Source organism: Nomia melanderi, chromosome 1 (genome assembly GCF_051020985.1).
Source record: "Nomia melanderi isolate GNS246 chromosome 1, iyNomMela1, whole genome shotgun sequence".
Lineage (NCBI taxonomy): Eukaryota > Metazoa > Arthropoda > Insecta > Hymenoptera > Halictidae > Nomia > Nomia melanderi.
In genome coordinates, this window is record NC_134999.1 from 2,561,028 (window position 1) to 2,575,807 (window position 14,780).

Genomic DNA, 14,780 nt, shown 5'->3' on the forward strand with positions numbered 1-14,780 from the left:
ATTGATTTCTCCTTTCAGTGATCAAACACCTTTGATAAGTAATATAACTCGTTCATAACGTTATCAACACACATTGATTTCGTGTGTGCATTTATCTGTATCAATAAACACGAATTAATAAAGATAAGTAATTAATAACCCCAAAAATATGGCTGTACCTCCAGCAATTCGTTAGATACTTTGTTTATCAATGTGAACACTCAACACATCAAGAGATAATTTCATAATCATGTCATTGCCCCTGATCTATTATATCTATAATAAAATAGCTATTCCTATTTTATTTAATTTTCCTTAAATGAAGCCGGTGATGAGTGAATCTTATATTTCATGAATAGTATCGTTAAAACATTATCTTCATTGTAACTTTGTTCAATGTAATAGTATCGGTCAGTTGCGTTACTCGGTTGATTGTACGGTTCACCGAATCGTTATAAGTGTGATCCTTTTTTTCTGACGCAACTTTCTACCACACGAGAGATACTTGTGTTAATAACAAATTATGTAGAATTTATCAATTGATACTTGACCGTTTAATAAACTTGTCAAAAATACCCTTGAACTAAATTCGGCTGAAGATGAACCATTCGATAGCTTGCTAAGAGAAAAAACATTTTGTAGCAATGTGCAACTGCTTATTTCAACCAGGAGCGTAGTTACGAAGAAATTTTGGATTACTAGTTTCTCTTTTATCTTCTTCATTTAAAATGTAACAATCTCTAAATTAAAATATCACTTCACACAAATGCAAATATAAATATTAACAAAATGCAACAAATCATAACTACTGAAGCAAATATTGAATAAATTTTCCAGATTGTTTCATCATGTATTGTCATAACTACTATCTTTACTTTTTTTAAGTTTTTGGCAACATGTACTATAGTAAAATAATTAAAATCGGAATTAATTAGTATGATAAATTACCAAAGATAAATTACTTTGAGGGGGAAAAACAAATTTTAAAAAAATTAAAATCCAATTATTCTGTTTTAATAACTTAAATTAAAGAATAATTAAAATCCAATTATTCTAAGTTTTATAATTTAATTTATTCCATAAGTACAGTAAATGATAGTATGTCCATATTCACTCTTGACGACAGTAGTTATGTAGGAGTTCGATCATGGAACCACTTCGTACTCCTTGAAATAGATTTAGAGCTATGCAAGAAAACAAAATCATAATTTAGGAATTGTTAAATAGTAAGACGAATGTACAGAAGCAATAAGGTACAGTAGAAACACAATGTATACTGAAAATGTGTAAATTATTAAAAATATTCGGCCGCAAGTGGAAAACATTAAACGGTAATTTATCTATATATTATAAATAACGAAATTGTAATCGTATTTTCATTTTAAGCTTATTAAAGAATAAAAAGTTATCTAATTTATAACTGACACTTACACTACTGTTAGTAAGTTTTTATTCTTAATAATTTGTAAATAAAATTCAAACGGTAATTATTTTATTCTTAATTTTCATCTTATAGTGTCGTGAAAAGCTAACCCATACATTTTCTTTAGTTTTAATATTTTATATTATTTCATTTCCTTTGTTAATCATTTGTAATGTGTTAAACCTGGAATTCTTATAAAGCAAATGAGACTCCTACCTTTTTTTGGATAGGATTTTCGTTAAAATTAATTGGTTCTAATTTAAATAAAATAATAACAATCATTTTGGTCAAGGTTACTGGTTTTAAAATGCTTTTATAAGCTATATTTTAATAGTAATTAATGTATACAAAAAGTTAATATATCGGTAAATAATTTCTAAATCATACTTTTGATAGAAATCAAATTATTTTAATTCATAAAATGTGGTATTAAACTGTGGTATTACTGAGGTATTAAACAAAATTATATCACCCTAAAACAAAAGAGTAACAGACATCAAATTAAAAACGTTCTTTTCAAAATCAACTTGCGTGAACGTTAAAGCTCATGTATCAAAAAGTGAATATCATAAGATGAAAGATACCTAACAGGAAGATAGAAATGATTTATTTACTAAATAAAAATGCTTACCCGCTGTGTATAATACATATCTCATATTTAGCTACGTCGACCATATTGTATCAAGGTGTTGATTACGTATTATCAACATATTAAATGCAAGGTCACGTTTTCCTACTTTGTTCAGGGCCTGTATAAAATTTCACGTGTATCACTGTTCGTAGAACAATAAGTTATGAGTAAATTAATTTCCTTTCATCGACGGTACATTACACCATTATACGATAACTCATCTGCTGATAGAGTGATTGGCAAAGATTACATCACTCTATATCAAATACGTCATAAATATCACGTAGTGTAGCAGAAAAGCAAGTCACCCTTAACATAGATTCTATTGAAAACTGACTATAATTACGTCATTCCTGTTCACCCTTGCAATAACTAGTTTCATGCTGATCCATATTTTTATTTGTGTGCTAATAATAAAGAAGAAATTGATATTAGTTACTCCACTAATTATTTTATTGCGTTAAAAGTGATAACTTTTTACAGTGAGACTTTATTAAATTAATGTATACATTTAATATTTATCTAATCTATTTTTATTTCAATTCTATTGATCTTAATATTACGCTAGTTTAATAACGCAATTGGTAATTAAACATGCCATTTACGTAAATTAAGATTTAAGTAAATTTTGGACATTATCATATCACTATTTAATTGTTTCTTTGCAACATACTTAAATTTAAATTAAATTCTTCAAAAAGTGATATAATTGCAGGAAATAAATAAATGAAAAGACTGAAACACTTAAATTAATGAAGGTTAATTTATCAAATATAAATATTAAATTACGATTTATTTATAACATAATTCAGTGAATCAATTTTTATATATTAATTTACCATGAAAAATCCTGGCGTGAGAACTTCTGTTACATGCGGTAAATTAAAAAATCATTAAGGGGCAGTAGTCAAAAGAAAGATATTCAAATATATTATTTAATTTCATCTATTGCAGAATGAAAAATAAAGTAACAGAATACAATATTGAATATTCTTGATGTTGCGAACATCAATTTATTAATTTAAATTACTCTCAATTAATAGATAAATAATTGCATAAATGATAAATTCAAGTTACATTGGTAAAATAATTTTCATATCTATCCTACAACATGCCACACAAACAATTCTTGTCACCCCACTTGAGTATTTACTTTCGTTTGGAGGGAGGTTCAACGACATATAAAAACGTGTCTGATACCATCGTCTGCTCAGTGTAAATTCTGCTTCTTCGAGAGAAACATACAACGCGTGTTTACTGTAACTTTATAATAGTTCAAGACAACTCTAACGCGGAGCTCAAAGTTCAATGCAATAAGTGTTTGTTATAGTCTTCGAAAGTTTTATTTTTTCCTCATTTAGTTCGCGAATGGATCAAATCTTGACGGTTGCTCGAAAAACGGAAACTATTTAAAAACGAAGGTGATCGTTAACTACTCACTCCACTAAAGATAAAGGTTTGTTTCGAACGTTACATTACAACTGACATGGCATGAACATTACAATTCATATGACTGTGTTATCAGTGGAAATATTGACCGATTAGAAAAATCGTCCATAATTTGATACACTACGCTCGTTTCACGTATCTTCGACACTGTAAACGATCATTTTTACGGTGTAAATGCAAAATCTTGAGCACTTTAGATAAGAATTTTTTAACTATTCTGATAAATAGTATATTACTTTATTTCACCATTATTTCATTAAAACAATGAAATTTTTATTTTACGGAGAATGTTTCGGACATTTCGGAATAAACACGTGAAATAAATAATTTTATCCTCAAATTGAATGATTCAAGAATAAAAATTTCTTATCGGTTGTTGTTTACTGTAAAAATCTTTGTTAAAATTTATCTATCTTACAAGTCGAGTTCGACTATTACATTCTTCAAGTAAACAAAAGTATTTGTAATTATAATTAATTTCTTATTAAACTAAGGTCACGAACGGAAACTATTTTCATGACTATGTAAATAACGATAAAATCCATTGTTTCAAGTAATCGTTACTTTCTGATACTTTCCCCGTGTGTTTTTCGCGAGCTAAATATTATTTGACGTTACCGCTATCAGTTTTATTTGCAATAATATTCATCTGACGCTTGAAACACTTTTGTAAAGAAAATAATGATACGTATACCTCGAAAAGTATTTATAAATGTTTTAAACAAAATTATTGTACTATAACGTAAAGAATATATTACATATTATAGCTTTAAACACGATACAGAAATGTGATATATTATTAATGGTTGCATAACTTATAATCCCATTGCTAATATAGTACTTTCAATTAAAGCCATTTTTTCCTTCGGTGAGTCAGATATTCTAATTAACAAGCTATAGAAGTAACGGTCATAGCTTATTGAATGAATCAGTTAAGGTTACTTTTTACATTTCATTCTCAACCTCCTAACATTACATGCATTGACGTAAAGCATAATCAAGTAATATTACGAACATTATTATAAATATTAACATATTTGCACACTTTCTGAAATTCAGTAACTCATTAACAGCAATATTTTGATCGATATTACACTTGATCATTAAATAATTGTACATCAATCGAGTATTTAAATATAAACATGATATTGTGATATAAATACAGTACAATTTTACATCGATTAAACAAATAATTTCTACATGATCCACCACGAAGATTGAAGTTAATAATTCGTTTAATTAAGAAAAACCGTGACTAACTAACGATTAATTTAATCACTAATCGTCCAGATTAATTAATGCTAATTTAATTTATTTATTCGAACATTTTATTACAATGTCGACAATGCGACACTTGAATTCTAATCATGAATCAGGATTTTCATAAGAAGTTACCGTACACCGAAACGTATATTCTGATCATGCCTGATTTCTTATCATGATTATTTTCCAGGTGCGCCACGTGTAGCTAGTCAACGGTTTAAAAATCCGCCTCCAGTCTACTCGAATTCCGCGCCGCAGTTGATTTCTCGGGTGACAATAGGTCACGTGACGCGATCTCTCCCGAGTAGCCGTTCGTGTCGACCGAGGTTATAAATATCTGCAGGCAGGAAGCGGGGACTCTCTTTTACTTTCAACACTGTACCATAGTGCGTTCGCTCTGCGGTCACTGCTATTACGTTCCGTGCTGTGCTGGTGTAGGGGTTTGCTCACGCAAGACCAAAGCAGGGTGTACAAACCAAGCAATCCACTTCAGCCAATTCAATCAAACAAGTCGAATTAATAATCAAAGTCACAGCACGTGACTGTAGTCCAGCTGAACGAGAAGGCCCCAGCTATCAGAAAGAAAATGCCGGAGACCGCTCACCACATGAACGGATACGCGAATGGGCATACACCGCCAGAGCTACAGCAGGACACCAGTTTTCTCTTCACCTCGGAGTCCGTCGGCGAGGGCCATCCAGGTATCTACCTTGTAAATCAGACATTCGACTCATGACTCCGCCGAAATTTCGACCTAACAGTCTCCATATCGCCGTAAGTCGCGTGTGCCGCCATGAAATTCTATCAACGATCATACCCGCGTGCGCACGACCCTTTTTTGATTTAACACGTTCGCCACTACGACTATTTTGTCTCGATAGCACAGGCCTGAAAACCAAGACTATACGGTTCAACTGTTGATAGGAATGTTACTTTGTTCCTGCCTTTATTGTCTTCGGTTATAAATGCGGTTACCGTATTACCGTATAAAATTTCGGGGTCACGTGTCATTCAAACCGTGCATCGTACAGTCCATTAGGAAGGAAATGTATTTTTAAATGTATACAAAAAAGCAGAGTTGTTGGAAACGATTTTCCTCGACGATTAGAAATTTGAAACAGAATACACGTGAAGATAGCGACACCGCATTCTTGAATTTTGATTATAGGTAAGGGTTCTATTTATTTTATTCTAATTTCCACGCGGTATAAAAAAGGAATCACTGTGTCTGTTATTAGTAATTTGAGAATGCAATGAGAATGTAATTTTGATTATTCTAGATTTCATTAGAGTTTGGTTATGGTGGAGTAATAGAATTGGGTAAAACACGATTATCTCAGAGATAAGAAATAGAAATGATCGGCGTCACCATGTGCTCAATAACTTGATCTGGAGGACTTGAACATGAGGATTAAGTTTTATGACAATGTTATTATTAAATTTGTTTTTCTTATTTTACTGAAAGACTGATGGAGTTTTGGGTTATGTTGATATCGGCTTCGGGTTATTTAAGGTTTCACAAGCACGATTCGGACGGAACTTAGTTGAGAGTTTTCTATTTGTGGATTCGTGCTGAAAGCCTTCGGGCGGGCTTTTTAAACTACGCATAGGTTTATGTACGAATAAAATAGATTTAAGTTACCTTATAATGTGTTATTCTTTTATGGTGCGCTTCTGATTTGGTTAAATTTTTAGTCATTTTTTAAATTTAATATTAATTACTTGTTCATGATTAAGTTAATGATTTAAAAATTAACATTCTTTGTCTTTATTTTACGTTTTTAGTGAGTGAATATCACTTTTACGCTAAGAAAGATCGAATTACGATTAATTAATTAATGCCATACATTTATTTTATCATGCCATTATTTTTACAAATAATATCATACAATTAAGGAATTTCTTATTTCGATTTTAAATTAAGAATGATCTAAATTAAATTATATTTAACTAATTAATGGTATCAGTAGTTTACATCAATATGGAACTATTATTATAAACACTAATTTTTCTTCAAAATTTTAGTTACTTTTTAAACATTAAATATCCATTAATGTGATTTAAAGTTAAATTTACAAATGAAAGTTTATTTTTCCTTTTAATTATTTATCATGATAAATCTAAGTTTATATTAAGCATATTCAATGTAATTGCTTTCTAAATTAATAGAATATAATTAATTGTAAGTGGTTTTGCTTTTAGATTGTTATTAATTTTTATAAGTTACAGTAAAGACTAAACAAATATTCATGTTTGAATTTCAAACATATTTTCAATTTGCTTATACTTTTGATTTGAGAAATGTTTTTTTGTTTATTTATTATTTTCACATACTTTTCTAAAAATACTCTGCATTTAAATAAGCTTCTACAATTCAATCTTCAATTATATAAAATTAAATATTAATAAGATTTAATCTCTTTCAGACAAAATGTGTGACCAAATAAGTGATGCCATTCTAGATGCACATTTAAAACAAGATCCTGATGCAAAAGTTGCATGTGGTAAGTTTTCTTAGAACAATCTTAAATTTTCAGTGATTCCAATCTGTTCCTGTTACAACCTCTATTTATAAGCCTATCAATTCAACCTTGAGTTAATTTTGAAACAGAACTCTAGGGACCTAGTACTTAATACAATAGCTATGTAGTAAACTTTTATTCAGCGCAAAATATTTCTACTAATTTTTGTCCATATCATTTTTCATTTATTTAGAAACTGTTACAAAGACTGGAATGATACTGTTATGCGGTGAAATTACATCGAAAGCAGTGGTAGATTATCAAAAAATTGTTCGAGACACAGTGAAACACATCGGCTATGACGACTCATCCAAAGGTAAAAATATTTTTAATTCTATCTTATATTATTTATTACAGTGGTGTATGTTTGTTAAATCCTATGCCACCCCTAAAGTTTTGTTCAATTTATTTTTATCTCGTACATCTAAAGCATTTAAAATTTTCCTTGCTAACATAAGAATTTATGACATACACATGCCCTGTGGCTGGATGAAGATTCTCTGTTCTCTTACTCCTTATGCAATTCGCCTCATTTGGTTCTTTTGGATCAAAATTTTGCAAATACACGGTCGAATCATGGCACGAAAGCTTCCAGCATTATTAACTACAAACTTTGTCAAAACGCTTATAATGTTAATTGTGTTAAGTTATAATAATGAGTGTGTATTTGTGTATCGAAAGGATGTGCCTTACGCTACATACACGTTAATAACAGACTGTTGGACTTGAAGAAATTCCATGACTCGATCGATTGGATAATTAATATCCGGTTCACATTATCTTTTGGATCAAAAAAAAATAAGTGAGAAAACACGTATGAATATGTAACGTAAGCATATCATGATCGTGGCAGGATTCGATTGGCGTACGTTGAACCTTTTGGTGGCGATCGAACAACAATCTCCAAATATCGCTGATGGTGTTCATGTGGACAGGGAAGAGAAGGACGTGGGTGCAGGTGATCAGGTACATAACCCATTCTCAGCCCGTGCCGCAGAGCAGCCATATAATTCAATAATTTTCCCTGTTTCATATTGCCCTTCACCCACTCCTACTATATATATTAAATATTTTTCTTTAACATACACTACCCTTATGTTCAGTGTGAGTGTGTAAATTGGTATGAATGTGAATGTTACATGATACAACATGTATTTTATAAGATTAGAAAATTCAGTTTTATTCTTACTGCGAAACCTTCACTGTTTTGTTAAGAAACAGCTTTCGTCAAGCTTCTCAAAAAATTGATCATTAAACATTTAATCATGATTATAACAAATACACTTTTTAAATAGGTTTTAAATAACATCTTGATGTTATGTATTATAAAAATTATACAGAAACTTTTCACATTTTTTTAATAAAATTATTATTGTATCGAATTTCTGAAACAAATATTTAGCATCGGTACATGCACTATTTTAAGTGCTGATTCACTATGGAAACCTACTTGGTGATATCATATTTCATAAAGCTTCGGAAGAAGTCGTACGATTTTTTTAAAAATAGTGGATTAACGATTTATTCAATTTTTTAAATGAATACTTAAGATTGATCAGCCAAGACAGTAATCTGTCGATGAAGAAGTATAGTAATATTTTTGTTCCCAACATGTATATCTCATTCGTGTAATTTCTACAGGTTTTGACTACAAACTCTGCAGTGTTCTATTGGCGCTTGATGCCCAGTCACCAAATATTGCTGCAGGAGTTCATGAAAATCGTAGTGATGAAGAAGTGGGTGCAGGAGACCAGGTCAATTAGCATTCTGATCATTGAATATGAACTTTCTGTTCTTCTTTCTGTTGTATCTAATGCAGTTCTTAGTAATCTTTAGCTTTTCAAGTAACATGTGTACTTTATCTTCTACTTTTCCTTTCTTTAGTATTTGATATCTTAAGTAAAATGCTTTTTAGACTTTCATTATTGTATATATGGTACCTGCAATTATAGCGTAATCTTTTTGTTACTTCTTTGTGTTGCATACAAGCTACGCTATTTAAAATATTGGATTCTTAGTATCGCCTTAATGTGATTATGGTGAAGGTTTGTGTATCCTGCTAGATTTCATTTTGTATTTAAATTTTTCTATTTTCTTTTTTTTCATTCTTTAATGTGTCCTCTATTTAAAAGCTGTTAAATATAAAAGTAGTTAGTTACTGTTATGTTTGTTTAAACATAATCGTTAAATTTGTCACTAAGTCATGCACAAGTAAACTGTAGATATTAGTTGTCATTTATATTCACTTCCATTTTCATTTAAAACGTAATATCATATTTAACTTTCTATTCCCGCATATAGATTTTGTAACATTTAAAGAACATGTTTTTTACAAAAACTGAGATTCAATGAGTTTCTAAATAATAAGAGTTCAAAAATATGTACACCTGACCCTTGATTTACACAAAAATCCGTTCCACGCGGATTCCTTTTGCACAAATGAAAATCGCATAAATAGAGTTTGCCAGTACAAAAGAAAACAAAATATTGGAAAGAAAAGTTGGTATAAGTTTTAGAAATACATATTTATTTCACATAACCAAACAAAAGAAATAATAGTCACATCTCAGAAAACAAAAGTATATTTTATTTGATATTACTAAATTGAAATCGCGCATAAAAACTACCGCATAAATAGTTTTCTCATTTACCGCGTAAATTCAGAGCCAAGTGTATATTACTTCTATCTTCATGTGTTGACATGACAATTACCATTGTAAATATAATCTTACATTTGTAATCATCTTTATACATTTTTCCTAACTAATCCACATGATCATTAGAGTGTGTGTTGAAAACTAACTACTGTTAAATTGTTAGACACTATTACCCTAACATTCTACTTCAATAATTCTGTTCTGCTCTGTGTTGCACCTTCCTAGTAAATTGTAAATTTTCAATAGTGTGACTGACAGTTAATTACGATTTTAATGATACTTACTGTATGCCCCGTCCACTAAGCTGTCTATGCTATATGTATACTCTGTTTTTTTTTATTAGCAATGCTTGATCTCCTACTACAATTTTATGTAATATTGCAAATTAATTAAAGACATTGATTAAATCTGTCTCCTGCTTCAAGTTTATATCTCATAAATTTTAGCTGGAATAACTCAAATTCTTCTATCAGGGTCTCATGTTTGGATATGCAACAGATGAAACCGACGAGTGTATGCCATTGACGGTTGTTTTGGCACATAAGTTAAATCAAAAGATCGCAGAGTTAAGACGAAGTGGTGAATTATGGTGGGCAAGGCCAGATTCAAAAACACAGGTTCGTTGATTCTTGAAAATACTTAACATTATTAGGTCGTGTAATACGAAACATAGGATTTTGCGGGGACAAGGAAACCTTATTTGACGTTCTAAAAGATGTTTAATTCGGTTCGATACATTTCTGCTAACATGTTTTCAATACTTTTTTTTTTAATTCTGGATATTTAGAATAAATAAATTCTAAAGGCATCGTTATAAACTACTCTTTCGGGTTTACCACGCGTCTCACTTTGGAAAGAAATATCACCGAAACGAAATTTTGCAAATCAAGGCTACACTATTCTTTTATTCATAGTATTATCTCTAAATGCTTAGTTTATATTTTGAGTGGCTTTTGCAGTATTATTTCCAAGTTTAAATTCATATAAGATGTATCATGTATGTGATTATCCATGTTTTCAAAAAACGATGCAAGAAATAGTTGTAATGCACAATTCGGAAAAATGTTCCTGCAAAATATTACTCTCATTATCGACAATGAAACTGTTTAAGAGATTATATGAAAAACAAAGGAATAACAACAAGTACAAACATTTACGAATAAGGAAAATCCCATATTTCATATTACACGACCTAATAGTATACGTTTTATGCCGTTATTAACACTAGGTTTACGAAACGCGTCAAATTGACGCATATTGGATTTTAGAAATATTATTTTGTAAATGTTTACACCGATTTTGATTGAAGCGATCACAGTGACATGTATCCCAATTACCTACTATCAAATCTCCAGTTTCCACAATCTAAATAAACGAGCATCAATTCTTTTAGGAATAATAGAATCAAGTGTACAATAAATGCCCGTAAACCTAGTGTTAATTGTAGACATTCAGTGATGTTATATAGTATTTGCTACTCTTGAGTGCCATGATGTAAACAAATTTTCTGAGAATATATTATAATAGTATTAATAATATATATTAGAAAAATGTGTTATTAATGTAAAGTGAATTTTTTAAATAGGTTACCTGCGAATATGTTATGGATCATGGTGCTTGTGTACCCATGAGAGTTCACACAGTAGTTGTATCATTACAACATAGTGAAAAAATTGGATTGGACGAGTTGCGTAAAGCAATTATGGAGAAAGTTATTAAAGATGTAATTCCAGCCAGGTACCTCGATGAAAGAACAGTCTTCCATGTTAATCCTTGTGGATTGTTCATTATTGGTGGGCCACAGGTAAAATAATCATTATTCAGGCTATATTTAAACTAAGCAGTATTGTTAGAGACATCTGTGGATCACTCGATTTGTTGACCTTCTCTAAACTACACGATTATCATATCCTTTATTGTATGAGACTAGTTTACTGATATACAAACAGGTTTTCTTAAAAATAATTTCTCTCCCTAGGAAACTTATGCTTAGTGAAATCCATAAGTAAAATATAATTTTTACATATTTAAACTTGTAGTATTAATCTCGTATAACTGTATAGATAAAAAAGAGAAATTATATGTGTATGTATAAAGGTATATAAGTCTATAATCCTTATAGTTCGAAATACGCTTAATAAATAACTTATGCAACTACACCTGCCCTATTTAAATCACTGTCTTTGTTTACAGAGTGATGCTGGTCTAACTGGTCGAAAAATAATAGTAGACACTTATGGTGGTTGGGGAGCTCATGGCGGTGGTGCATTTTCTGGTAAAGACTTCACAAAAGTTGATAGATCAGCTGCTTACGCGGCACGGTGGGTGGCGAAGTCTTTGGTGAAAGCTGGTTTATGCAGACGCTGTCTTGTACAGGTATAAATCATTAATATTTTAAGAACATTTAACAAAGAATAGACACAATAATTTAATTATTATAATTTAATAATTATTTCATTGTTAGGTTTCGTACGCCATTGGAGTGGCAGAACCTCTTTCAATCACAGTTTTCGACTATGGTACATCTAAACTGTCTCAAAATGAACTTTTAGATATAGTTAATAAAAACTTCGATTTACGGCCCGGTAAAATTGTTAAGTAAGTATATCATTGATGAATCATATAAAAAATATCTAACGTAGATATTACTAAAATGAATTCATATATCCGATAAACAATATGAAGCATTTAAAAATAATATTTCAGTTAAATCAATTCCATTATTTTAAATATTTGAAAAAATAATTTTAATATTAATTTATTCATTTTCGTTTCAACGAAATTTGTTATAACTACAGTTTTAAGAAATATAACTGTATTGGATATTACATGGTTATTCTATGATGTTCTAAAGTATTTGCTAGTATTGAATGCCATGATATAATGTAAAATTGCTGAGAATAATCGTGACATTATCAAATACAGCGATGATTGTAAACATTTTCTACGCGTTACTATAATTATAATAATAGTTACATTTATAAATTAATAATAATTATAATAAATACTAATTATGTGATTATTACAGAGAATTGAACCTGCGTAATCCGATCTATCAACAAACCAGCACGTACGGGCATTTTGGCCGAGAGGGTTTTACTTGGGAGCAGCCAAAGACACTAATTCTCGATTGATGAGAGCATAGATTTTAAATGACTCTAGCGTTCTTTAAAGAACGTGTAATTTGCTCTCAATTAATCGTGTATATCTCGTAAATCATTCTCCGAGATTTTCTGACCTCCACGCTACATTCGCAAAGTCCATCAATTCCTTTTGCCAACCTAGCAAACTAGCAGGAAGAATGACGTGTACTAGTTTCTCCGCACCACGACGTACTTGGTATTATGTGGTATAGTACAAATTCCGTTGACCCAGCATGCCAGCCGAGGACAGTTATTTTTCCTTTACCACAAAAAAATTAATTACCAACCGTTAAGGTATTAAATCTATATCGACAAAGGGAAAGGTGAACTAAAACCTGAGTCTGTTGGCTCGACATGGCTGCAAGTGGTGTGTGTTGAAAAGAAATCTACAACAAGAACAATAAAAAGAACGAAAGACGTTGAAGCATTTGCAAAATGTATAAATTGGTACCATCTTGAGATGAAACGATTTTCTCTCAGATTTTTAGCGGTATTAGTACTTTGCGAACGTACGTGAAAGTCCAACTTGTCTTTAGTTTGTTATGTTTACCTTTACTAGCATTTTAAATGAATAATTTTGGGCTTTCATGTACGTTTCTCTTTAACTAGAACTATTAATCGTTCGAGTGCAAACATAAACTGGTAATATACATTCATTTTAGCAAAGTGGGAAAAATTGACCAATTACAAACAGACTTTCTTTTCATATCGTTTGAAAATCCTCTGTGACACGAAACAATATATATATATATATATATATCAATCAAGAGTTATTAATATGGCGTTTACTGAAACCTGTTAAGTAAACTTTCTTGGTTATGTTTGAATTTAAGTAAGCGTGATATTATCAACTCTTATATATTTATATATGAATATACAATGATTCTAAATGATTTACCTTGTCGGTAGCGTTTACGTCACTGGTAATAGTTCCTAGGATAATGACACTATTGACAACGTAAATTATTGAGAGTTATTGTACACACGTGAATTTCCCTCTTTGCTCCTTTATGAATAGTTAATTATAATAGATATTATCGATCTTACAATGTATAGTAAATAATGTAACATGGAAGATAACAGGATCTTTGTTCATAAAAGGTTTAAAAAGATCGTGTGGCGGAGCTCGAAAACTGAAATGTGACTTTTTCAATGTGTAGTGTGACGAATCCGTGAACATCAAGTTTTAAACGTGTACATGAAAATTAGTGATTTTCCGTTCGTTAGATTAATGCAACAATCTATCGTAATAATGGTATTGGCTATGTAAAGATGCACAAGATCATCGTATGCAAGTCATAATAAAGAGGATTTTTTAATAAAATACTAAATTGTCCATCCTACTCATTTTTATTCCAAAGTGTTTATCGATTGCCCTTAAAGTTCCTTATAATATGTCATGATTTTTGTATAAATAAAAATTTTTATTTCATTAAAGATTCTGAAATAAACAAGAGCTCTGTTGCACAATAAATTATAACTGCAATGATGTTAATGAATAATTTTTATACACATTTTCAGAACAAATTGTGCTTTTCCTAGATAAATGTGTGTAACTTTTTACTACATAAACAGAATTTTTGTCTTTGTACGAGTAGCAGGTCTGGGCATTCTTTAAATAAAATAATTTCATTTCGTATTGATGCGATTGAGCAACGCTATCTTAATGAAATATATCCATTAAACAATTATACTGTAATTAACATCCAATAA

At 30.3% G+C, this 14,780-nt stretch overlaps 1 protein-coding gene and 1 long non-coding RNA gene across 3 annotated transcripts; both read left to right on the plus strand.

Annotated features, from left to right (window-relative positions):
* Positions 1-3,232: 3,232 nt before the first annotated feature.
* Sam-S (S-adenosylmethionine Synthetase) lies at positions 3,233-14,403 on the plus strand. 2 transcript variants are annotated; one of them, XM_031982162.2, is made up of 10 exons: positions 3,233-3,489; positions 4,936-5,446; positions 7,172-7,249; positions 7,461-7,583; positions 8,121-8,233; positions 10,398-10,541; positions 11,510-11,728; positions 12,118-12,300; positions 12,389-12,522; positions 12,953-14,403. In XM_031982162.2, the coding sequence occupies exons 2-10, from the start codon at positions 5,332-5,334 to the stop codon at positions 13,056-13,058; spliced, it is 1,215 nt and encodes a 404-aa protein (XP_031838022.1). In that variant the 5' UTR covers positions 3,233-3,489; positions 4,936-5,331; the 3' UTR covers positions 13,059-14,403. The 2 variants fall into 2 exon arrangements, with proteins under 2 accessions (XP_031838022.1, XP_031837935.1); XM_031982075.2 differs by lacking the exon at positions 8,121-8,233 and adding an exon at positions 8,909-9,021.
* On the plus strand, positions 5,453-7,164 carry LOC143174881 (uncharacterized). The gene is made up of 3 exons (XR_012999366.1): positions 5,453-5,913; positions 6,026-6,173; positions 6,259-7,164. It is a non-coding gene; the product is annotated as an uncharacterized LOC143174881 (long non-coding RNA).
* Positions 14,404-14,780: the final 377 nt, after the last annotated feature.

Excerpts from the sequence above, each read along its gene's own strand:
- Sam-S (XM_031982162.2), top strand. The coding sequence starts at position 5,332 with ATGCCGGAGACCGCTCACCACATGAACGGATACGCGAATGGGCATACA. Across the intron at positions 5,447-7,171 it reads CGTCGGCGAGGGCCATCCAG|ACAAAATGTGTGACCAAATA; the intron begins GTATCTACCTTG and ends AATCTCTTTCAG. Across the intron at positions 7,584-8,120 it reads CTATGACGACTCATCCAAAG|GATTCGATTGGCGTACGTTG; the intron begins GTAAAAATATTT and ends TGATCGTGGCAG.